The sequence below is a fragment of the Episyrphus balteatus genome, chromosome 4 (genome assembly GCF_945859705.1).
Source record: "Episyrphus balteatus chromosome 4, idEpiBalt1.1, whole genome shotgun sequence".
In the NCBI taxonomy this organism is placed as follows: Eukaryota; Metazoa; Arthropoda; class Insecta; order Diptera; family Syrphidae; genus Episyrphus; species Episyrphus balteatus.
Window position 1 is genome coordinate 55,917,531 of NC_079137.1, and position 24,660 is coordinate 55,942,190.

Sequence of the window (24,660 nt, forward strand, 5' to 3'; positions counted from 1 at the left end):
AACAATTGAAAATTAAAGCTTTTGATAAAGTTATCAAAAGAATACAAAATCGAAAATGTGTGTTTTTTTTTATCCTTTTATTACACTCCGAAGCAGATATCTTCTGACTTAAGTCTCGAAATAAGTTTTGGTTTACAGATATAAGTTCACAGTGAACAAGTCTATGCATTCCGGTGAAAAATTACAAATTTATTTTTTCAAATTTTTGAGAAAAAATCAAGGTTAACACCTTGCCAAAAAAAATTCCATTTTTTTAAATCTCCTCCAACTCCATCGAGTGAGATATCAAAAGAAAGGTATCTCTAAGCTCTATTCATAACTGAAAACTAAAAGTTTCTTCGAGATCCGGTTGCTGAGTTATTTGCATCCAAACATATTTTTGTTCCAAAGCAAAGCTTTGCAAAATTGCAATTGTCAAATTTGGAACTGATTAGATTTTACGTCAAAATTTGACTCTAAAAATGCTAATTTAGATTTGTGAATGTGATTTCTACAAAATTAAAAAAAAAAGCCACGTAAAAAATTTCGTCATGTTGCCAGATAAGCTTTTTTTTTAAACCATAGTAAAAATTTAGCAAATTTGTTCATAATTTTTTTTTTTTTAAGTCCGATAAGATTAAGAACTTCTCAGGAAACTGTCTGATATGTGTCATTTTCTTACTCGAAAAAAAAATTGGATTAAATTCCAAATCAATTTTTTTGTTTTACGAGATAAGAAAACAAATTAAGTCGCAATTTTATTTTAAACAAAAAAAATTATATGCAAATTCCAGACTAGATTTCCATTGTTTTCTGTGCTGGCTGACTAAGTCGTAAAATAAATATTTATGTGCAACTGATTAACCCGTAACGACATCATCTCTCTATCTAAAAAAAAAAAAACAGCTACTTCCGATCTACATGATAAATATAGTTAAACAACAGCGAAACGGTATTAATTTCCACTCATTAGGCTTGATAACCGCTCTGACTGCCTGCCTTTTGCCTACAATATCAACTTATTTTATTAGCCCCGTTCTAATTAAAGCGACACTCGACATTGTAATGTCTTGAAAATTAATTAAAAACAAAAAAAAAAGCGTCAAGTGTGTTTCTCTGTTGTTTTTTTTTTTCTATTTTTTGCCACTTGACTCATTTTGTGATATTCTCCAGATTAACCTATAAAAGGAATATACAAATATGAATAAACACAAAAGTGATTCAATTTAAAAAGTCAACTTAAGAGAAAGAGAATGTACAGAAAAAACAGCTTCAGCTATAGGCCGATAACCTATTCCGATAACCCGAAAATATTCTTTCTTTTTTTCATGTTTTTTTTTTTTTTGTTAATTTATTTACTCGAAGAAGCTATTGAATTGCCTTGGCAAAAAACTGTGTGTCTGAGTGGTAGACCCTTGTCGGTGGTCGTCCTTATCGGCTTAAGTTGTACAAAAATAAAGGCGAAACAAAAAAAAAAAAAACTTTTTTTTCATATTTTTTCCTTGATGCAAATCATATCGCTCGTGAGTTTTTTTTTCTGGCCTGGCCAAAAGGGGATAAGAATCATCATCATCATCTTGAGGTAAACGCTGCTACTATATACTGGAGGAAGGTGTATGGAAGAAAAAGTCAAGCAAAAGCTTTGAAGGCGGTCAAGTAGAAAAACTTTTCAATTTCCCTCTTTGATCCCGGGGTGATTGTTCTTCTCAAGGAAAAGTTAAGGGACAAGTACTTTGCTCTGCTACTATACCATTACCTTATTCGATAAAGTTTCTAGAGAAGGTACAAAAGAAGAGAGAGAAGTCTTCTATCGACCTAACCAAAAAAAAAAAAACCAGCAACAACAACGACACGACTTCTTCTCTATTGACTTAAAGTTTTTTTTTTTGACTGAAAAGGATCTCTCGCTGGAGACGAAAAGAACCACAAAACCGTTGTGAGTTTGGTCGACGTTGTGTAGCTTAACGTTATTTTAAACCATGTTGTTCTCTGCCAAATGCACCGGAAGCCCAAGTACTGCTCAAGAAACAATGGTGGAGTTATTATAGTCCGTCGTAGTCGTCATGAGTTGTAATATCGTTGTCGTTGCTTTGGAAAACAGAGAAAGCGAGTGAGATGAATCAGGAAAGGGTGGAGAAATTGGAATTGATGGTGATGGAAGGATATTTCAGTTTTTTTTTTTTTTATCATTTTTTTTCTTCTGTTCATCAAAAAAGTTTGAGTTCTATTTTTTTTTTGTAGATCCTAAAGCAGTCAACTTTGTGTGATTACCCATCAGAAAGCTGAAAGTTTTTTTTCGCATCGGGCAGCGGCATTCAAAGCCAAACATTTTGTGAAAACTGAAAATGTAGAAATAGAGGAAGCTGTATAAAAATTGTGGTGGTTTGGGAGACCTCCCATTCTTTCATTTAGAAGGATGAAAAAAAAAAGTTTCAATCCTCTTGAATAAACTCAAATGCGTAACTTTAAATGAAATACGGTTAAGAAAGTTTTTTTTTCCTTTTTTTTTTATTTGTTTGTATAGAATAAAATAAAATTATTCTTTTTTTTTTTTATTCTTCTGTGGTACCAATGGTCCAGAGATACTTTCATTTTATAATTCAATTTGTTAAAGAATCCCTATTCTTTTGTGTTTTGTTGTGTGTATTTTTACAAAGTAAAAGTTTTGTAATTTTAGGGTTTTTGCTGTTTGATTTTTTTTCTTTTTTTTTGGTTAGTTTGGAAGAAAAAGGGTTTTTCAAAATTGAGTTAAAAGAGTGGATTGAGTTTGATGAAATTTTAAGATATCGTATAAATTAATTGACACGTTTTTTTTTGGAATATGATGAGAAATAAAAAAAACCTTGTCATTACAATCTTTCAACAAATTAGGCTTGATTGTTAAGAGGGAAGAAAATTTTGGACTATTGTATTATTTCTAAATTTTGTTCTTTAAGATTCAAATTTATAAGAACTCATGTTATAAGTTTCAAAGGAGGGTAGAATTATTTATTTAAAGATTTATTAATAAAAAACTATGAAGATTCTTAACTAAAGCTGATCATCGGTAAAATCTGCAGAATTTCTTACAATTTGTAAGAATTGATTTGGAATTTAATACATTTTTTTTTTTTAGTTAGAAAATGTCTCATATCTGACAGTTTCCTGAGAAGTTCTTAATCGTATCGGACTTTTGGAAAAAGTAAGAAATAAAACAGCTAAATTTGTACCATGGCTTATCTGGCAACATGACAAAATTTTTAACGTGTTTTTGTTTTTTTTTGGTAGAATTCAAATTTCAATATAGTGAAAATGTACTAGATAAGCATTTTAAGGTACAATTTTAAACGTAATTTTTTCAATTAGATCGAAATTTGACAAATTGAAGAAAGAAGAAGAAGAAAAAACTAAAATCTGCAGAATTTCTTACAATTTGTAAGAATTGATTTGTAATTGAATCCTTTTTTTTTTAATTTAGAAAATGTCCGATATCTGACAGTTTCCTGAAAAGTTCTTAATCGTATCGGACTTTTGGAAAAAAGTAATAAATCAAACAGCTCAATTTGTACAATGGCTTATCTGGCAACATGAAAAAATTTTTAACATGTTTTTTTTTTTTTTTTGTAGAAATCAAATTCCAATATAGTGAAAAAGTACTAGATTAGTATTTTAAGGTACAAATTTTCACGTAATTTTTTCAATTAGATCGAAATATGACAAACTGAAGAAAGAAGTGTTAGCACGTGTGACCTAATTGCAGTTGTGAAGAGCCCTGCTTTGAAACAAAAATATGTTTGGATGCAAATAACTCAGCAACCAGATCTTCAAGAAACTTATGGTTTTCAGTTATATGAATAGAGCTCAAAGAAACCTTTCTTTTGATGTCTCACTCGATGAATTTAAAGGACATTTTTGAAAATCCAAAAATTTGTAATTTGTAAATTTTTTTAACTGACTGCATAGGCTGATTATGATATCTTTAATTCGAGACTTTGGTCAAAAGCTATCGGCTTCGGAAAGTAAGAAAAATTTAGAAAATCAAATTGTTTGGTTCGAAATATATCCGGAACCAGTCCTTCAAGAAACTTTTAGTTTTCAGTTATAAATAGAGCTAGAAAAGACCTTTATTTTGATGTATCACTCAATGAATTTGGAGAGAATTTTTGATAATGCATTTTTTTTAGGCAAGGGGTAGGTACCCCTTGGATTTTTTTTCGAAAATCCAAAATTGCAATATTTTTAACTGAATGCATAGGTCTGTTGATTAAGAACTCATTTTTTTTAATTAAAAACCTATTTCGAGACTTTGGTCAAAGAAATTCGGCTTCGGAAAATAAAAAAGAACAAAATGTTTGTTTGGTTCGAAATATATATGGAACCAGACCTAGATGAAACTTTTAATTTTCAGTATTGAATAGAGCTTAAAGATCCGTTTTTTTGATGTCTCATTCGATGGACTTAGAGGAAGACATCCTCATACGAATTCTTTAAAAACCCGTTCCTTTCTTAGGAATGTCAAAAACAATAATCATCCTTAGCAAAGCATGATTAAATATTTTCAATTAATCCTCGATGAAAGTATCCTATTTGAATACACATTACTTACAAATTACAGAAGTAACAAACGAGAATCAGAGAGAAGGATGATACTCATAGAAAAAAAAAGCAATTTGTTACAATCGATACTATAAATCCTAGAAAACCAATCTTTGTACTAATTATAATATACAAGCTTGGCAATAAACAAATAACATTCTCCAACAAGAGTCAAAGAATGATGTAGAAGAACCAATCCTTCTATATACACTTTATCTGAGGCATGAGGGCATCAGCAGAGGCAACCATCAACTCAGTCATCCTTAAGTGCATACTCAAGTCAAACAAATGATCAGAAATCACAAACGCATTTGTCTGTCGTAGAGAGAACTCACTTGTTCACAATGCACATGCAACAACAAGCAGTATAGAAGACTCCTGAGACTGAAGACAACAGCGAGGTTAACTCTCAAACTGGGTAAAAAGCCAACTTCATCCATCGCCAACGAATCACTATCGTCAGCAGCTACACGCATCATTGCTAGCAATTTTTCCTCCTTGATGCTCGTCGTCGTAGTCGTTGCAAAAGTCTCTGACCACAGAATGTTTGATGAACTCTGGTAAAAATCAATCGAGACGAGATTCATAGGGAGTCTCACAGTTCCATATGAGCGATGGAAATGGAATGACCAAGAGAACGAGAGAAGTCAGCAGGAGGAGGAGGAGAAGAATCGTTAATTGAAAATAGTTTCCACGTCATTTTCCAGAGAAATTATTATTAATCATTGTGAAGCGAAGAATATTGGACTTGGCCAACAAACACACACAACGTTTTTACGTTTTATACTCTTCTTGTACGCCAGCCAGCCGCAGCCATAGCTCTTGAAATGGATGTGGTTCTGTTGGTAATTTATCTGGAAGCACAATTGGTGGCATTATGCGGTTTCCACTTCGCCCAATACCTCTCTGATACCTCTCTACAATCTACAAAAATGAAAAACATACTCCCAGGATGAGAGAGGGAAGAGAAGGTCATTATAATGGACAGGGACAAGAGGAAACAAAAAAAAAAAAAGTTGTGATTTATTTTTATTCAAGTTGTTTGTGGCACTCTCTCTCGATTGGACAAATTGCATATTGTATATTGGAAATTAATGTTAAATTGATTTATGACGAAATGATATTATAACGTAGATAGTGCTCATATTTGGTCGTCCATGAGGAGGTTTAAATATACCTAAATATGAACAACTGACACAGCATGAGATGTGAGATGAGATCAAACAACGAAGGTGGTCCAAATTAAAGAATTTTTCGAAGAAAATTTCAGGAAAGTTCAATTTTTTTGATCAAAATTTAACATTTTTCATTGAAGAAGGTAATCAAACAATTTGAACGGGTTCGAAAGAAAAATTAAGGTATTCAATGAAAGTGGTCCCAATTAAAGAATTTCATGAAGAAAGTTTCAGAAAAGTCCAATATTTTTGCTCGAAATTTAAAATTTTATTTAGAAAAATTCAAAGTATTGGATGAAAGTGGTCCAAATTAAAGAAATGAGTGAAAAAAATTTCAGAAAAGTCCAATTTTTTTAGTCGAAATTTAAAATTTTTCATTAAAGAAGGAAATCAAACAGTTTGAAAAGATTCAGTAGAAAAATTTGAAGTGTTGGATGAAAGTGGTCCGAATTAAAGAATTTCGTGAAGAAAATTTCATAAAAGTCCAATATTTTTGCTCGAAATTTAACATTTTTTATTGAAGAAAGTAAACAAACAGTTTGAACGGATTTGGTAGAAAAATTTGAAGTATTGGATGAAAGTGGTCCAAATTAAAGAATTTCGTGAAGTCCAATATTTTGGCTCGAAATTTAACATTTTTTATTGAAAAGGGTAATCAAACAATTTGGGCGGGTTCGAAAGAAAAATTAAGGTATTCAATGAAAGTGGTCCCAATTTAAAGAATTTCGTGAAGAAAATTTCAGAAAAGTCTAATATTTTTGCTCAAAATTTAACATTTTTCATTAAACAAGGTAATCAAACAGTTTGGACGGATTCGATAGAAAAATTTAAAATATAGGATAAAAGTGGACCAAATTAAAGAATTTCGTGACATAAATTTCAGAAAACTCCGATATTTTTGCTCGAAAGTTTGAATTTTTTTAATGGAAGAAGGTAATCAAACAGTTTGAATGGATTCGGTTGAAAAATTTAGAGTATTGGATTAAAGTGGTCCAAACATTGAATAATTATATATAGAAGTGACACCGGAAAAAACATCCGCTTTGTTTGAGGGGTGGCGCTACAATCGTTACAAGAGTGGCGCCACAATCGTTTTAGGATTGTGTATTCGATGGCCGAAAAATTCCTTAAAAGGACTTTTGGTTACTAAGTAACCACAACTACTATATTATTTATATTTGGTGTATTTGTATTAGTTTTGTTTTGTGTTAGAAGTGTGTTTGTTTATTTTTGTTTCTGTAATATTCAAATTGAATTTATTTTTAATTTTTGTAATATTTTGAATTGAACATTTATTTTTGAATGTTTGATTCTTATGTATATTTGAAAGGATTTTGTTTTTCTGTTTTTATTAACGACAAGAAGATTTTTCTTCAACTATAGAGAGTTTATTTAATTTTGACTAGGGTGCTTTTTGTAATAATATCTAGCTGTAGTTCACATTATTTAAATGTTGTCTGCATGCACTGTAGCATATACTTACTATTTTCTTAAACCCCATATGCAAGAGTAGGTAAGGATCAAGTTCATACAATATGGCCATATTACACATTATTTTAAAGTATTTTAATGCATATTTCAAATATTTTAATACAATACGAAACTATCTCGATTATTTGCTTAAAATGATTTGTGTATGCGAACAAGAACTTTGGATTTACGGCTTTGTTCAAATTTGCAGTTTTTACAAAATGTTAAATTTTGGAAAAAAAATCTTTTCGTACCATTTTTGGATACTTTTCTCTGTTTTTAATTTTTTTTAATCTAAAATTTAAACGATAATAATTAATAAAATGTTGAAATAAACTCACAAGAATTTGAGTTTATTTGAAAAAAAAAAAAAACTGTAAAAAGGTCTATTTTGATCGCAAATGTATGAAAATGTGGTTTTGGATAGTTCCAATGATTTTCCTATTTCACCATTTGAAATAAAATATTTGGTTCTAATATCCTAAAACTAGAAGAATGTAGCTTTACATGCTCTTTATTTTGTCATGATACTATATAGTCAAGCTATGCATTCTCACAAAAAAAAAGTTGAGATAAAAATCAGACATTGCATTACTATAGCCCTGTTCCATTGGAGAATACTAATAGTAGATTTTTTGTTCATCTGTCAGTCTGTCTGTCTATAGCTAAACGGATCTACCGATTAACATCAAACTTGGTATGAAGTATTTTTTGGAGACTCTCCAGAGGGGTTTTTAGAACTAATTTTGTTTACCAGAAATAACGATACCTGCCATATACCAATTTCGGAAATGTTTTATTTTCTCGAAAACGGTACCAGTAATTTTGTTTAAAAAAATTATAAAATAGTTTTTGGGCAATCATGGAAATTTTTTAAAATTATTATTAACCTACCGTAGAACCGTTTTTTTTTTCAAATCTGATTTTCTGCCAAACTGCCAATTCAATTTTAAAGAATTTTTATATAGTTTAAATATAAAACAGTAAGACAATTTGGAAAAATAATAGTTTTTGGATACAAAAAATTGAACACTTTTTTTTGAAAAATCAAGTTTTCGAAAACCGGAAATTAATTTTTTTTGACATTTTAGTTTTGAATGTTGAATAGTGATTTCTACGAAATTGCATACCAATTTTATTTTTGATTTTTTTTTTGTTTTAATTTATTTATAAGGTTCCAACGATTTTGAAATTTTGTTTCTACAAATCTTTCTTAGTAGAAGAAATCAAATTGAATAGGTACTTGTTGGAGCTATCACGAATTCTGCTTTGTTCCTTTAACTTTTTGGACTAGTGTATAAAAACAACTCAGGTTAAAAGCTGCACTCGTTATGAAACTCAACTATTAAATTTAGCCGAGCGTTAGCCTTGTACCTGAGTATTAAATTGTTTATTGGTAGGGTGAAATATATATAATTCAGTTAAATATTTAAGTCAGCCTTAAATTTGATTATTGGTAAGGCCCAAAAAAAAAAAAAATTTACTAATTATAAGTTTTGGTGAATAAAACTTCTTATTCAGATTTCTTTGGCACAAATTTATTTGTCATGAAGTAAAGTTATCAGGTGGAGTTTCGATTCAGCAAAAAAAGGCGCTAGTTGTTACGCATTTTATAATATTGCCAAAAAAATATAATATAAAAAAATAGCAATCTCTGTGGGGATACGAACTCAAAGAGCAAAAGTAAAGAGCAATCACCTTGTCACCTACGCTAATAGGACTATTGAATAAGTGTAACTTTCATGCCCTATAAGCTATAACGTGCCTAGGATATACAACAATAATTATTTAATTTTGTTCAAATTCTCGTCGTTAATAAAAATGTTTTGTTTTTAGTTTCGAGTTACTATGGATACATTTATAATGTCAAATAACTTTTCAATATTTTTGTTTGATATTTGTGTAATTTTGTATGTATGAGTAAAATTTCCATATTTTCTTTTTTCATTTATAGGATGTCGATGTGTCGATAAGATTTATTTTTGTTTGATATTTGTTTTATGTTTTATGTGTGAGTAAAATTTCCTTATTTTTTTTTCTAATTTAGGATGTCGACATGTCGATACGTTTTATTTTTATTTGATATTTGTTTTCTAATGTTTGTATTAGTGAAATTTCCTTTTTTAAAAACAAATTTTTGGAAATATAATTTTCTAGGACAAGCCCCATTCTCTCTGGACATTTTTTAGTACATCTGATTGCCGAAAAAAATAAAATTCTTTGGCGCTAGAAACTATCGGTGTCACTTCTATATATAATTATTCAATGGTCCAAATTAAAGAACTTCGTGAAAAAACTTTCAGATAAGTCCAATATTTTGATCGAAATTTAACAAATCAAACAGTTTTAACGGGTTCGGTAGAAAAATTTCAAGTATTGGATTAATTCCATCAGACCAAGTAAGCTTACTTTGACCTAATTCAATCTGTGTAAAGAAAATAGAAAAAAAAAAACCGGTTTCAACTGTTTAAGCATTATTTTGCTTACTATTTTTTATTTCTATCTTTATTATAAGAGTTTGCTTGAATAGTTGCATCAATCCAAAATCTTAAATCAGCCACACTAACATATAAACCTGGCACAACCTGCACCCGAAGAAACAATTCCAACAAGAGTTCCGTTCACTGATGGCGGACCACCGGAATCACCAGTGCATGCATCCTTGCCACCTTCAGAAAATCCAGCACAAATAACATTCTCAGTGACTGTGATATTTGCCATCCAAAGCCAGGACGCACAAACTTCATTGGAAAGTAATGGAACCTCAACTTCACGAAGAAGATCAGATTTGGGGCCATATTCACTTATTAAACCCCAACCTGAAGTTTTTGCGATTACATTTGGAAACGGTCTAACCTCAGTCATTTTGATTGTTTTAATTTCATAGTCATTTAAAGGTTATCCAATCTCAAGGAATAAGATGGCAATATCGTTATCAGAAACCGATCTCTTTCCGTAATCTTCATGGCAGATAAACTTCTTGACGGAAATCACAATTCCATGTCCTTCACGTTCATTTGTTCCAGCAACAACATGCAAATACCGTGCTTCTGTTTCATTTACGCAATGAGCTGCTGTAAGGATAATTTTTTCGGTTATAATATTACCTCCACATATTTGTTCATAGGGACAGGTTGGGCATTCTTTCCGTCGTAGGTTTATCTGATGAGGAATTTTGCTAATATCGTTAATTTTTCCCCCAACAATTCGTCCATTTCCTTTAGGAGCAATAGAAGCAGAATCTGACCTAGCAAGAACAATAGCAAACACAACTAATACCGTAACATTTTGAATTAAAACTAATAAAAAGTTCTTCGGACATTCAGGTTTTTATATCAAATCTTATCAATATTTTACATTCTATCTGATAGAAGAACCAATCAAAGTCTCCATCAATATTTCGATAATCTTTGAGGGCTTAATTTCATAACTATCTTCAATTGAGGTAATATTAATGGTGAAATATTTTAATTCAATTTGTGGAAATACCAAAACGGATGAAGAGCATAATCCAAAAAGGAACTGATAAAAAAAGCTAATATTCGACGAATGGAAGAAGAAAAAGAAAGATTTAGAGCAAAATTGACCTCAAGCCTATATAGAAGTTAGAATAAAATAGTTTTTCAGTCTAGATTTTTAGAAATAGTCTTTAATATGTAAGTGTTATCGTCTTCGGTATTCATTATTAACATTCAGATTACTTTAAAATAGACAGAAGATCATTTTCATTAAATATAAAAAGAACAGGACCCAAATGGGTTCCTTGAGGAACTCCAGAATTGAATTGATCTTTTTGTTTACAACTTGTGGAGACAAAACTATTAAAGCTCACACAGGTCACACAAGTTAGATTTAATTTAAGCAATAATTTGCCCATTAAATCCAATTTTATTCGCTCAAAAAGTTCAAAAGTCAAGATTTGAAACCTTTTTTTTGTTTTAAGTTTGACCGACTGGAAAGTTTAATAAAATGCACGACTGGGGTCGCACGTACTTGCTCTTATAGTAAAAGTAACTCTAATGTCAAAGCTTTTTATTGAACGAAATTGGAAAAAAATTGATAGGTCTTTTTTAGGAATTTCATAAGTAGTGAAAAAAAGTAAAATCTGTTTTTATAACTAGCTAAACACCGTTTTAAATGATCTTTTAAACAAAAAGAAGTATGCCATTTGATTTCTTGTATAAGAATTTTTAGAAAACAAAAATGCCATTTTTAAAAAATAAATAAATTTACACATAAAAACGAAATTTCAAAATTTTTCATCAACCCGTTTTCAAAAAATTGATATTTAAAAAAAAAAAAAAAAATTGTAAATATTTTTTAAAAATCAAAAAATGTGTTTTTTGAAAAATTCTTTAAATTTTAATACTACATTATTCTAAAAGCTTTTTTATAAAAATTTTCCCTGAAATCGGGTTAAACTTGTTTAGTTCAAAAGTTGGCTCTTATCTGTAATATCTACTACACACAAAAATTTTAATAAAAATCGTTAGAGCCGTTTTTGAAAAAAAAAACATTAACTTTTCTATTTCAGTTATATGACAGGTGCTGTTAGTTTTGGTCATAAAAAAAATTTCAAATACGGAATCACCAAAAACTGCTAACTACCAAAAATTTGAAGAAAATCACTTCACTTCTTTAGGCTGTAGCTCGAGGTATATACAGACAGACAGACAGTGTGGAATTTTTAAAAGATAAATTAATACTTGAATACAACCCTTTTATAAATGAACAAACTTATTAAATAGTCATGACTAAAATATATTAATTTTAGAGATAAGACTTAATAAACTATGTTCAATTTTTTATGCGTTAATAAATTATTCCTGATGTCGATTCTATCTTTAGTTTAGTAAAGTAGCCAGCTTAAAAGTTTAAAATTATGTTTTCTTGTCCTAAAATTTTATAACCTTCAAGAACACATAAAACAAAATAAAGTTTTTAGCGTAACAAAATTGGCATGAACATTTCAAATCGCATGAAAATAAAATATCAAAAGAGTCCATAAAAAGAGTTTTTTTTTTTTTTCTATTAATACAAATGAGGAACCTGTTAGGGGACTGACAACCACAATGTTACGGTTATTAGTTGTGTTTGCCACAGTTCTAACTTTATCAGCTTCTGTCTCTATTCCTAAAGAAGACGGTCTACGAATTGTTGGAGGAAAAATAAACGATATTAGCAAAATTCCTCATCAGATTAACCTAAGAATTAAACAATGCAAAACTTGTGCATTTAAACATACTTGCGGGGGTAGTATCATAACCAACAAAATGTTGCAGACTTAAGACCTTGGATTGATGCAACAATTCAATCAAACTCGTAATAATAAGGACAGAAATAAAAATCTGCTACACTGGCATAAACACCAGGCGATCTTGGTTCTCCACAACCGCTACCCCAAGAAACAACTCCAACAAAAATCCCGTTCACCGATAGCGGACCACCTGAATCACCATAGCATGCATCTTTACCGCCTTCAGGAAATCCAGCACAAATCATACTGTCTTTGATTTTTCCTCCACTAAACTGAGACATACAAACTTCTTGGGAAATTATAGGAAACTCAACTTGATGCAGAAAATCCGATCTAGGTCCAGATCCTGCAATATCTCCCCAACCTGATACTATTGCGATCTCATTAGTTAAAGGTCTCGTCTCGGTCATTTTGATTGCCTTAATATCGTATTTATTCAATGGCAATCCAATGTCTAAAAATAATATGGCAACATCATTACCAGAAGACGGTACAATAAAATTCTCAGGATAGACTATCTTCTTGACTGGAATAACAACTCCATTTTGGCCTTCACGTTTATTTGTTCCAGCGACAATATGCACGTTTTTCGCTTGTTTATCATACTGTTTATGATACTACCTCCACAAAAATGTTCAAATGGACAAGTTTGGCATTTTTTGTATTGAAGGTTAACTTGATGAGGAATTTTACTAATATCGGTTATTTTTCCACCAACAATTCGTCCTCCAACAATTCGTCCATTGATAGAGGCAGAAGCTGATAAAGTTAGAACCGTTGCGAACACAACTAATAACCGTAACATTGTGAATTGAAACTGTTGAAAAGTTATGAAAGGAATAAGTTTTTATATTTAAAATCTTATCAAAATTTTACATTTTGGTTTATGAATTCTTGGTAAAACTAAAAAAAAAATCACAGTCTCTATCAATTTTGCCATAATCTTTGATTTTTTTTAAACAATCTAATCAAATTGAATAAGGGCATAACTCAAAAAGATCAGATAATAAAGGCTGATTAGAGAAAAGTTAGATTCAAAAAAGGTTGGTGATTCACATAATTCTTGGGATCTTATACCAGAACTGAGAGTGCTATTGCGATAGCTGCTTTCAATCACACTGCTCTTTCACTGAGCATAGAACAGTTGCGATTGCTAAGTCTAACAAAAATTAAAACAAATACAATTAGCTGTGATATTTTGAAAAATAAAAACAAATCAAAACAAACAATGTTTTGAAAAAAGAAAAATCTGGTAAAATAATTCTTCAATTTTCTCAAAAACTAGAAGACATAGAAACATATAGTTTTCACCCATCGATAAGGAATCACTTGAGGCAGTTTTTTGTGTGAGTAATTTTTTTTATTAAAATTCAAAGTCTGGACAAAATAGTATAAAATGAGTTTTAAAAAATTTTTTTTCGCCTATTTTTAACTTTGAAATCGATTATTTCAAAAACTATTGGTTATAATAAATTGATTTAAAAATTCAAATTAAATATACAATTTTGTCTTTAGGAAATTGTATCATTTATAACTGTAAGTGTTGCCGTTGTTTTTTACTACTTTTTGTTTGTTTTGATAATTTTTTTTTAGAAAACTGCCTCTCACACCTAAACGGGGGGAGATAGACCCCCCTCCCAAAGAAAAAAATGCTTGTATTGAACTCCTCTACAAAAACCCTTTATCAAATCCTGGCGCTTAAGTTATCCTACTACGTGCCAAAACAACATTTTTGTTCTATACCTAAAAGTTCGAATTTCTGTATCTGGGTTGAAATCGTAAAATTTTTTTTTTCTAAGCCAATTTTAAACTGATTTTCATATTGTAAATAAATATTGTTTTAGAATATATTTTTAAAACAGCATGTTGTTGTGAAAATATATACTTTAATTTGATGTCGAAGTTGGGATTTACCCAAAAAAATGGAATTTTTGAACTTTGACAGCTTATAAATTCTAGGTGGTTTATCTGAGTTACATGTTTTATACATTGTTGAAAAGGTTCATTTATCTCCTATCAGAAATTGTAAAAAAATCGAAAATGGGTAAAAATTTGACGAAGCCAGATTTTTTTCAATGGGTGAAGGTAAAAAAAACCGTTTTTTGCCCCTAACTCCGGATTTTGGGGGTGTTAGAGACTTTTTAAATACCGTTTCGTAATCAGTGCGATTAGTTCTACATAACGTGATAGGTCTCCGCCCGCGTATATTTTAAAACCTCATTTTTGTAACACCGTGTTATTAGCTGCTCTTTTTAAATGTTGCTCACTGCTATCACTGCTCTTTAAAAATCGCTCTTTAGCTCAGCTCTATTTAAAACGCTTTCACTCTTAATTTTTGAAAATTCTAATTTATTTGCATTATCAGGTTTCAAGTTATCGGAAACCAGATAGATAGACAGATTGCCCATAAATGGCTTCCTTAGAGGATTAACCTGGAAATGACAATTTTAGAAAATGTTCTTTTTCATTTTAATCATGATTATGAAATTTTTAAAAATAAAAAAATTATTAATATTTTTGAAAAAGTTTGAGTACTTTTGAGTAGGTACTAAACAAGTACTCAAGTTTCTTGCCCTTAAACTATTGCCATGGCATCAAGTCATTTATCAGAAATCAATACAAGACACACGTTATCCTTGTTTGCTTGATTGGTATTTTCCTAATTAATTTTATCTTAATACAATTACTCATTATTTCCGTATTTCCTTGAACTTCTTATTTCATAGTACACATGCTTAGTTAGCAATAGATTTTGGCAGATATTTAATTAGTGAAAGAAAAAAAAAAACTTACCAAAGGACAATGTATAAATCATAGTCCTTATCCTTAGACACGTGACCATGACCTTTTTTCCTTGAAAATCAATCTAACTACATACTTAACCCCCAAACAATAAAATGTAACAAACCATAAAACAAAGGTTAACTTTTGTTAAGAGGAAGTATTTATCAAAAAAAAAAAAGATTTACATCAAAAACAAGAGAAAAAATAAAAGAAAAACGGAGGAAAAAAAAAACAAAAGTGAACAAAACTTTAGCAAATCTAATTAACTTCATGTCTGTCTGCAAAAATTGAAAGACATCACTGTTTTCATGTCTCTTCTCTAATTCTGTAGAAAAAAAAAAATATAAAACATAAACTCGAAAAATCCCCCTCTTGCACGAAGAAGATAATAATAATGATTCACTGAGAGAGGATGTGGCATCAACACTGTGTATGTTAAGACTTCAATGTAATTAATAACGAAAGTATCTAGGTATCCCACAAGGCAGATAGAAAAAGTATCTCCCCAATCTCTTTTCCCCGAAAGCCCTTTGGGTATTAAAAAAAAAAAATAAAAGTATAAAATAAAGGCAACACAATTAAAATTCCACATGAGTATCGGATGGTGCAAGGAGACGTTTTTTTTTATTCTTGTTGTTGCAAAAAAAAGGATTTTTTTTTTGTTTTTTATAATTCGCATGCGACATTTACCAATACTATAAAATTAAACAAATTACAAAATGTGTACGCCACTGCTGCTCTCTACACATGTCATCCGCACGATACCTCTTTTGCATACTTAAATATTTTTCTTTGCAATTTTGTTGCGAAGAAAGAAAAACACAGAAATGATATGTGAAATAAAGCAAAGGGTGCCCCATGGAGGAAGGTATACCCTATTCGAGAGAGTTGGAAAAAAAAAATATTTTTGTTTGCAGAAAGTAGAAGTGAATGAGAGATGCATTCTGCATATTTCCATGCGGGAGTGCGCATTCTGGAATGAAAATATTGCAAAAAAAAAATATTATGCAAAATTGCATCCAGGAATGTTCTAAGGTAGATTTTGTTATTATTGAATCTAGATGTAAATTGCATTTAACCAACCAACGTTCACATACCGGAATGTATAGGATATTTGTAGGTGTATGTATATGTGCGTGTTGGTAAATCAGCTAACAGTTTTAATACCACACGGTTATGATATCTATTCCATAGGTACTTGCGTACTTGGGATATATGTATGAAGGAGAATAAAAAAAAACAAAAAACAACTTTACACGATATTCAGCGAGGAATACTTGCGATATAGGTATTAGCCGTATTCCCTTGGAGGTGTCAATATACTTTTGATTAGACGATATCCATAATCTAGTTCTACATGCTCCTCTATGAGTGTTGAAAAGTATTGCATTGAATTCTTCTAATGCGTAATTTATAGGAAATAACTAATAAAGTGCTAATGAGAAGGTACCTAATTTGCAATCTGCAAAGGGACTTAATTAACTCCAAGTCGTTTTGTATATTGTATCTCTATTCATTTTCGCGTGGTACAGTCTATTAATAAATGAATGACTAGATTAGATTAACTTCAAACTTGATAAACTAGACTATGTTTACTATTATTTAAATGAATGATAACTTCGAATTAAGTAATCTGAAAAGCATTGCCGACATATGTACTTTAATATTAAAAATATTTATAAAATGCTTAACTTTTTTTACTTTTTCCTGGAAGCTAGAATTGATAACCCTACATGGAAGCTTTAGAAAGTTTATTTCAGGAAAGTTTAGACCAATAGATTGCTCAAGTTTGGCCAGTATCACAACCCGATGAGTTACAGGTCTGAATTTTGAGTTAATTTTTTTAGCTAGTTTTGGTATAAATACTAAAAACTTTAGTACCTTTGTCAAGTCTAGGTTATTTGCGATAGCCTTCTTTGCTATTTCCTTTCAATTTACTAAATTTTATCGTATCAATCATTTCAGATTTTCACATATAATTTTTATAAACACATTGCCACAAATTTCAAATTTGTTCGGAAAATGATTATTTGCCTCTTAACACAGAAAAAAGTAGGTATTCATGAAAGTAAAAATTGTTTCAAGTTTTTTTTTTCTATCCAATACACGACTGTTCTAATATTCGTTGGAATTTGAAAACGGAAACGGTAGCAAATTGCTACCCGGACTGAAAACGGCAAAAATTTGTCGGATTATAGGTCCGTTCGTTTTTTCGAAACACCTATAAATTCGCAAAATTTGTTCGAATACGGAATTTGGAACAGCTAAATTTTGAAAACAGGAGAAAATAGAATTCGAAAGGAAATCAAAACAGCCATGATCCTGTTTTTATTAGAGCTTAGGAATATTTTAATTTCTATTCACTTCATAGCCATTTAGTATAATTCTGGAAAAAAGAGTTTAAGCCACAAAAAAGTTGATTTATTTTTTTCAAAAATCAATTTGAAAACTTATCAAAGAACAACCTTTTAAATTTTTTTTTCATGTATCCATTAATATTTCCTTTTTATTAAAACATATATGTATTTGAAAATTTTTTACATATGAAAAATTATATATTCTTTAAATAATAAAAAAAAAATATTTCTAAAATCTTTGTTATCTAAGAAATTTTATGACATATTAGTTTTAAGTTAAAAACCACTTAAATACCTAAATAGATGTTTCTGTAGTTTTAAAAACAAATTTGTAAGGTTTTAATACATAAATGAAAATTCTTCTATTAGTTTTTAACAATAAGACCCAGTCGTGGAAAGAACTCTTAATGTATTGTCCTGTCCTGTACCAACTTCAAGTGTTCCCGAATTCATATGAAGTTTTTTGTTTCTTTTTAAATAAAAAAAAAAAAATTAATATTGTGGCACGACAACTCTGAACCATTCTTATGTGCGTGTAATTTGTTTCTTTTTACAGGAATAAAAATAAATGAGCTTGGCATTACCTATTGGCTATTAAAATTTGATCTTGTCAACTGTAGGATTTTTGGACAGGAAAAAAGTTGATGTAACAAAAATGTTGTTTTCGAAAATTGAAATGCTTATAACAAAATTAAAACCATTTGCCTTTTAAACCAATAGATTAAAAACTCATATCGGTGAAATTTGTATAAGGGTGTGTCTTAAAGTTAACATTTTGGAAAATTTGACTGGAAACCTTTAAATACTATTCTTTGTACCTACTAAAACACTATGAAAATGTATTTTTCCTTTTTTTATTGACTTATATAGTATATGCATAATTCCTAGTTGATTGGATTAAAATTACCGAATTTATAAGTCTTTTTATACTTTATTTTTGTTACCAGAGTTCAAAACGTTACAAATTGACCCAATATACTGGATTTCAAAATGTATAATAGGTGGCGCTGCCAAAGAAGATAGAGAATCAGCAGTCAGGACGATACAACTCAATGCTGAATGAAATTAGTGACCTTCACTTTATTAAAAATCTTTCACAAAATAACTACTTTTTTCCTTTGCTATTTTCTCACAAAAATTGAATTTTATTCATAAAGTCCACATAACATAAACAAAAATTATTATGAATTTATTTATTTATGTTTTCTTTTGTCATACATCACAATGCTGAAGTGTCGTTATCATAGTTTCTCAGAAACACACAAAAATTGACTTGCACAACTTTCTTTTTTTTATTAGCGCCTCCGACACACACACGAAAATGTATCAATATCTACCTTTTCCATTCTCTTAAATATTATCCATTTCTAAAAATTAAATTTATTTATCAATTCATAAAAATCAATACAAAAATTTTCAAAGAAACACACACTCTACCCCCAGTTCATGGAAAACAATCAAAATTCAATCCACAAGCTCCCCCAAAAACACCATAACCAACAACAACAATAACAATCGACAACAAATAATATAAACGAAACCACCAGTTTTCCTTTTCTTATACATATTTTTGTTTTGTTTTCGATTTTTTTAAACAGAATTATATCGGAATTATTATTTTAGAATATATTCGAAATACGTGACAAAAATTGTCAAAAAATTCCTCGCGTACATACACACATGTGAGTTAGAAACCTTCAACAACAACAACAACAAAAAAATAGGATTAAACTTTCCTGAACTTTTTTGGAAAAGAAGAAAGAAAGAAAAGAATAAAACAAAAATCGATAAAAGAGACCATATTTAGGGAAAAGACTTGAATTTTCGATTTGATTTTTCAAAAACTATATAGAAATTGCTTTTAAGCCGTTTTCCTGTTCTCTCTACGTTCCCAATGAATCTCGTGCATCACTTGAACACGTAAGCAAATAGTTTCTTGTCACGAATTCCAAAATCGAAAATTCAACATCCCTCTTTCTCTCTGTGGATGTGTGTTGTACAACGAGGATCTCTCGTATCGTAAATAATCAAGTGGCACGTACGAATTGCATTCCACACAACCCCTTTTCTCTCTCTCTCTCCACCCCTCGATAAATGGGGTATAAAAGATAGATACAATTGTGAAATAAAATATTTTGGATGCATCCATAAAATGCATAAAAACCAGGGTAAGCATTTTCTTTTATTGAGATTGAGATAAATGCAGATTGCAAGATATAAATTCTTGGAGAAATTTTCAAAAACAACATTTTTAAAATATAAATTTTTCAAAATTTTTTTTTCTTTTTCCAATTTGTAATAATGTATGACGAAGACGATGACTTTAATAAATGGAAATGGGATTTATTTTTGATGTAAATTGACGTCACATTAAACTAAAGGTGTTTGGTAGGTATCCTGGCTCTTTGGAGAGAGGATATACAAAATATTTTATTGCTATATAATCTTAGTGGTGATTTTATTGGATTTTGTGTTTAAATTTACGTTATATGTATGGCTTTGTGTTCTATGGGCAAAGCAATTAAAAACGGATTAACTGTGTTTTGTATCTCCCAAAAATGGTTTTTGTCGTTTGTGTATCTCTTTTTATTTTAGTATAACGAAGAGAAATTGAGAATTATTTTTGCTTACCTTAAGGTGTATGTTGTCCTTTATTAGAATGGATTAGAGTGAAAATACGATGTGGTCCTGAAAATATATATATAGAAATAAGAAATTATTGCCAGGTGTGTGATTTATAGGTTTATAAGATTAAACATGAAAGAAAGAGAGAGAGAGGGGAAAAATTATTGCACACAAGAGAAGATAATACTCTTTTAATTAGTGTTGAGAAAGAAATTAAAAATAATCTAGGGACACTAAACTGTGTATATATAAAGGAAGAATTAATAAATAGCGGGATCCTAATTGAGTTTTTGAACTGCAGTAGAAGGCTTTAGAGTTCTAACCGTTACTTAGCAGTTTTGAGTTTGAAAAAATAAAGCATTGGGCACTTTTTAATACACGAAGGAAAAAATACTACACAAAAACAAGCGGATTTCGTTTTAAAGTAAGCAAATTTCCGCATGGTTTTTTGTACACACAATTTAAGCGGATATATCTTCTTAACTTCTTGAAATGGCAAATTAAAAAGAAATCCGTTAAATTTAAGCGGAAAATCATCTTATTTTTATGTTTAAACATTTTAATTAAAAAAAAAAACTGTCAGCCAATGGGATTTAAGCGGATTCCAATTATTTTAAGCTGAAATCCTGTTGTCTTAAGATGGTGGGATTTAAAGTGGACATCATCTTATTTTAAGGTGTCATTTTTTCTCCGTGTATGAATTTGGAATTGAGCTGAATTTTAAAAACAAATTACTACAGTTTTTTTTACCTCCATTCACATTACAACGATTACATAAACGAAACTAATCGAAATTATAAGTCGATTCTGTAAGGGAAGACCATGATCTTGAAATCTGGTAATTTGGTTTCACAGTCAAAACTTTAATTTAGGGATCATAAGGTAGTACTCGTTTTTACATGTAAATAGCGTGACATAAGTTTCAAAAATCGATCACTTATGTGTAACTTGCTTGACTTTAAACCGTTTCATATAACAACCCTTCATGAGACAGGTCATCACAAATTTCGATTGAAACAAATTTATTTTTAGTTCAATATATTTGAATTCTATTTTTTAGAAATGGACATTCTCTGACGGCTTTTGTTTGTATTTTTCTTAAAAATTGTTTCTTTTGATAAAGTGTTTCATATGATGAGCTGTCTTTTGATGGGTTGTCCATGATTACTTGTAATATGATTTGTTGACTTTAAATCCCATCATGGAATCTGCGCCAAAATGAAGCCATACTAATAAAAAACAATCTCAAAATAAGGGAGAACTTTCTTTTATTTGAAAAAAGTCTTTGTTTAAAAAATAAGAATACCTATACCAAGATTGCATCACATAATTTGACTATTCAAACTTCTCAACTTCAAAATTTTTCTTTTCTTTTTTGAGAAAGAACATAAACTGTTTCTATTTTAATAGAGAGAAAGAAATTTGGGAGTAATTTCTTTCCATTCGATAAATTATTATGAATTATTTTTGTTTATTTATAACAGCTACCAAGCTTTAACCTGTCTAAATACCTACATTTATCTAAAAAACTTGCAGTGCTCTGCCTTGTTATTATGAATGAATTGGTAAAGTTTTCATTTCATAAAATATAATGTTTTTTTTTTTCTTAAATTATTTTGTTGGCTTTTAAAGACTGTTCAAAAAACTATTAATTTATTTTTAAAAGAACAACATAAAACCTATAAATTATTGGGCTTCCGCCTTCTAATTAAATATTTAGCCGAAAAGTAACTTAAGATAGGTTTTTCTTGATTGAATTCGTTCGCACAAACCAATATAACCTACAAAGCTTAACTGTTAACTCTTTTAGAGAAATCCCACAGAAAATCCATCTTGCTTGTACCTACGTAATATTAAAGAAAATATAACATAATAATTACTTGAGCATGTCTTAATTTTTCACAGTCTGTCTATACCTATTATTCCCCTGAGAAGAAGTATCTGGTTTAGTTTTACAATTTTTTTTTTTATTCAATAATAAAAAAAAATATATTAAACTAAAAGAAAAATAAAGTAAAAAGTATCTTTTTTTTAATCGCAATTTTAACATTGAGCATTTAAGATAGACATAAGACTTACTGTACGGTACGAGTCTGACTACTCGATAGATGCAGTCATTGTAACTGCGCTGTGCTGACAGCTAACAAGCTTCGACGTTTATTAGCCGCGATCATATTTCAATTTGTATCTTAATACAAATAGAAAAAAAATATATAAATATATAAGATCTCACCTCTAGGCTAGGTAATGTGATCAGTTTATCTAATTTCATAATTATGTACGTGGGAAAGGTGTTTTTTGTTTCTATTTATATTTTTATTTTTTTTTTATTGAAAATTGACAGATCAAGGTAGGTTTATGAACGGAATAACACAATCTTTTCTATTTGTAAATTATAAGCGATTTGGTAGAGTAAACAAATTCATGTTAAATTTATAAAGTGGGTAATTTTTGTTTGTTCAATTTAAAATGACTAATTACTGTTAAAAAGTCTTAAACTTGTTTGGTTTGCTGTCAGTTTAGTCTAGCTTTTTTTGATAAGCTGATTTATGTAAATATTTGTTCTTGTTGATTCTCATGAATTCGTATGACCAAAATAAATCAATAAACCGTTTTGTTTAGAAGGTCATACAGATCCATGAGAATCAACAAGAACGAACCATTTTTTTTTTTTAATTATGGCTTAAGTGCTTAAATTGAACGAGAAATTTATACAGCTTGTCAAAATTGTTTTCTCGTTTAGTTAATGTAGGTTTCATTATAGTTTTCTTAGTTTTTGATTATTAATGTTTTTATTAAATCATTTTTCTAAGAGGTTTCTTTTACCAAACAACGACTTCTGTGAATGGAAAAGTTTGAATTTGAAATTCAAATCATTTAGGTACCAACTTTTGTACTCATCAAATTTACACCAACTCGATTTAAATCAATTTTTTCCCAGAAAACCCTCCTACACTAAATCCATAAACAAATACATACAACAAAAAGAAATACAAAATTTACAAAACGATCCATCTTTATTATGCAGATAGAAGTACTTTCGACAAAAAACATGCAACTCACGAAATAGCCCTTCAATCCAAACAAAACGAGTGAGGGTGGGGGGAATTTGTACTAAAAGAATTTATTATTATTATTGAACAGCGCCCAGCACCAAACACCACCTAGCTTTTTACGTCGCGTTATCGTCAGTCGTCCGTCATGTTTGTTAATAACAATAATTATTGTTATTATAATTTTATTATCTATTTGAACATTTTATTATCCAACAAGTCGATATGGATAACAACACACAAGTTTAGTTTAGACATCTTCCTCGAATTATCGTGTGGATACAACGAAAAGAAGGGTACCCCTAAGACCTATAATATACATACCTACTGGAACATGAACATTTCACGCTTTTTACCACCATCGACTGATCACCGTTTAGATTCTGGAGGAGCTCGCAGCTGAACAGAGCCATAAGCTAGCACAGAGACAAATAAACAAAATGTCATCGTAAATTTTTCAAGCTCCCATTCAGACGATTGGACTTGATGGTGTAGTGCGATGGTGGTGGGGAAATGTCAGAGGTAGAGAAGGTATATGGTTGAAGCAACTCAACTATACCAAACAAACAAGGGCCGTTGGCCTATTAGCGTTTAAATGTTTACCCGAGAAATTTTTAAACGCAGTCTCGGGATAGCTTCCTTTTTATTTCAATTTCTTTTTTTTTTTGTTTTTTTCTTTCTGTATTTTGGTTAACGCCAGACACTAGGTACTACAGGAGGTTGAACACAGCTCCTCTTTTCTCACTGATGATGATGGTTATCCAGCAGAAGTACATATCGCGGAGGAAAAAAAAATCAGCGAGAAGAACTATATTGAACCGTGTGGTGCTGCTGTCTGATGTTTAATTTGTTTTTTTTTCTGTTTTTTTATTTGTTTTATTTTAGGACGAACACAAGTTCTCAAAGTAAAGGGCAATATCATCAATTCTCTTTTTTAAACGCGGCAGAGAAATACAAATACGAAAAAGGAATATACAAAAAAAAAAAAACGTCTGTTAGGTGAATAATTTCATTGAACCGCTTGGTAGACTGCTGGAGGTCTTTTTCGGAGCAAATTTTGTTTTGTTTTTTTTTTTTTTCTTTTTGAGAGAGATTTTGGAAAGAGAATGAAAAAGCTAATAAAATTTGCTGCACCAAGGATTTTTCGGAAATAAACAACACCTTATTGCGTTTTATTTGAATTTTTTGAATAAAAATAAAAGATTCTTTTTTTTTTTTTGAATAGCGAGGAACTGAATTTTCAAACTTCCTTCCGTGTTAGTTAGTTTTAATATTGATTCAGTGGTTTAAGAGGAAAAAAATAGTAGGGTTACTTTGCTCGCCTAGAATTTACAAATATTTTATAGCAACAACTTTTTATTTTTTGAACTTTTAAAAATTCTGAA

The 24,660-nt window shown here is 29.9% G+C and overlaps 2 protein-coding genes across 2 annotated transcripts in view; both read right to left on the reverse strand.

Moving 5' to 3' along the window:
* Nucleotides 1-24,660, reverse strand: part of LOC129919680 (frizzled-2) — a 228,625-nt gene that overhangs the window by 68,873 nt on the left and 135,092 nt on the right. Inside the window, exon 4 of the mRNA XM_056000652.1 lies at nt 20,229-20,285. The gene's annotated coding sequence lies outside the window, so the exon portion shown is untranslated. The remainder of the gene's footprint in view (nt 1-20,228; nt 20,286-24,660) is intronic.
* LOC129919271 (trypsin zeta-like) lies at nt 10,098-13,261 on the reverse strand. Its single transcript, XM_056000125.1, has 3 exons — nt 13,133-13,261; nt 12,520-13,061; nt 10,098-10,446 (listed from the first exon to the last, which is right to left on the reverse strand). Exons 1-3 carry the CDS (start codon nt 13,259-13,261, stop codon nt 10,098-10,100), a joined length of 1,020 nt encoding a protein of 339 aa, XP_055856100.1.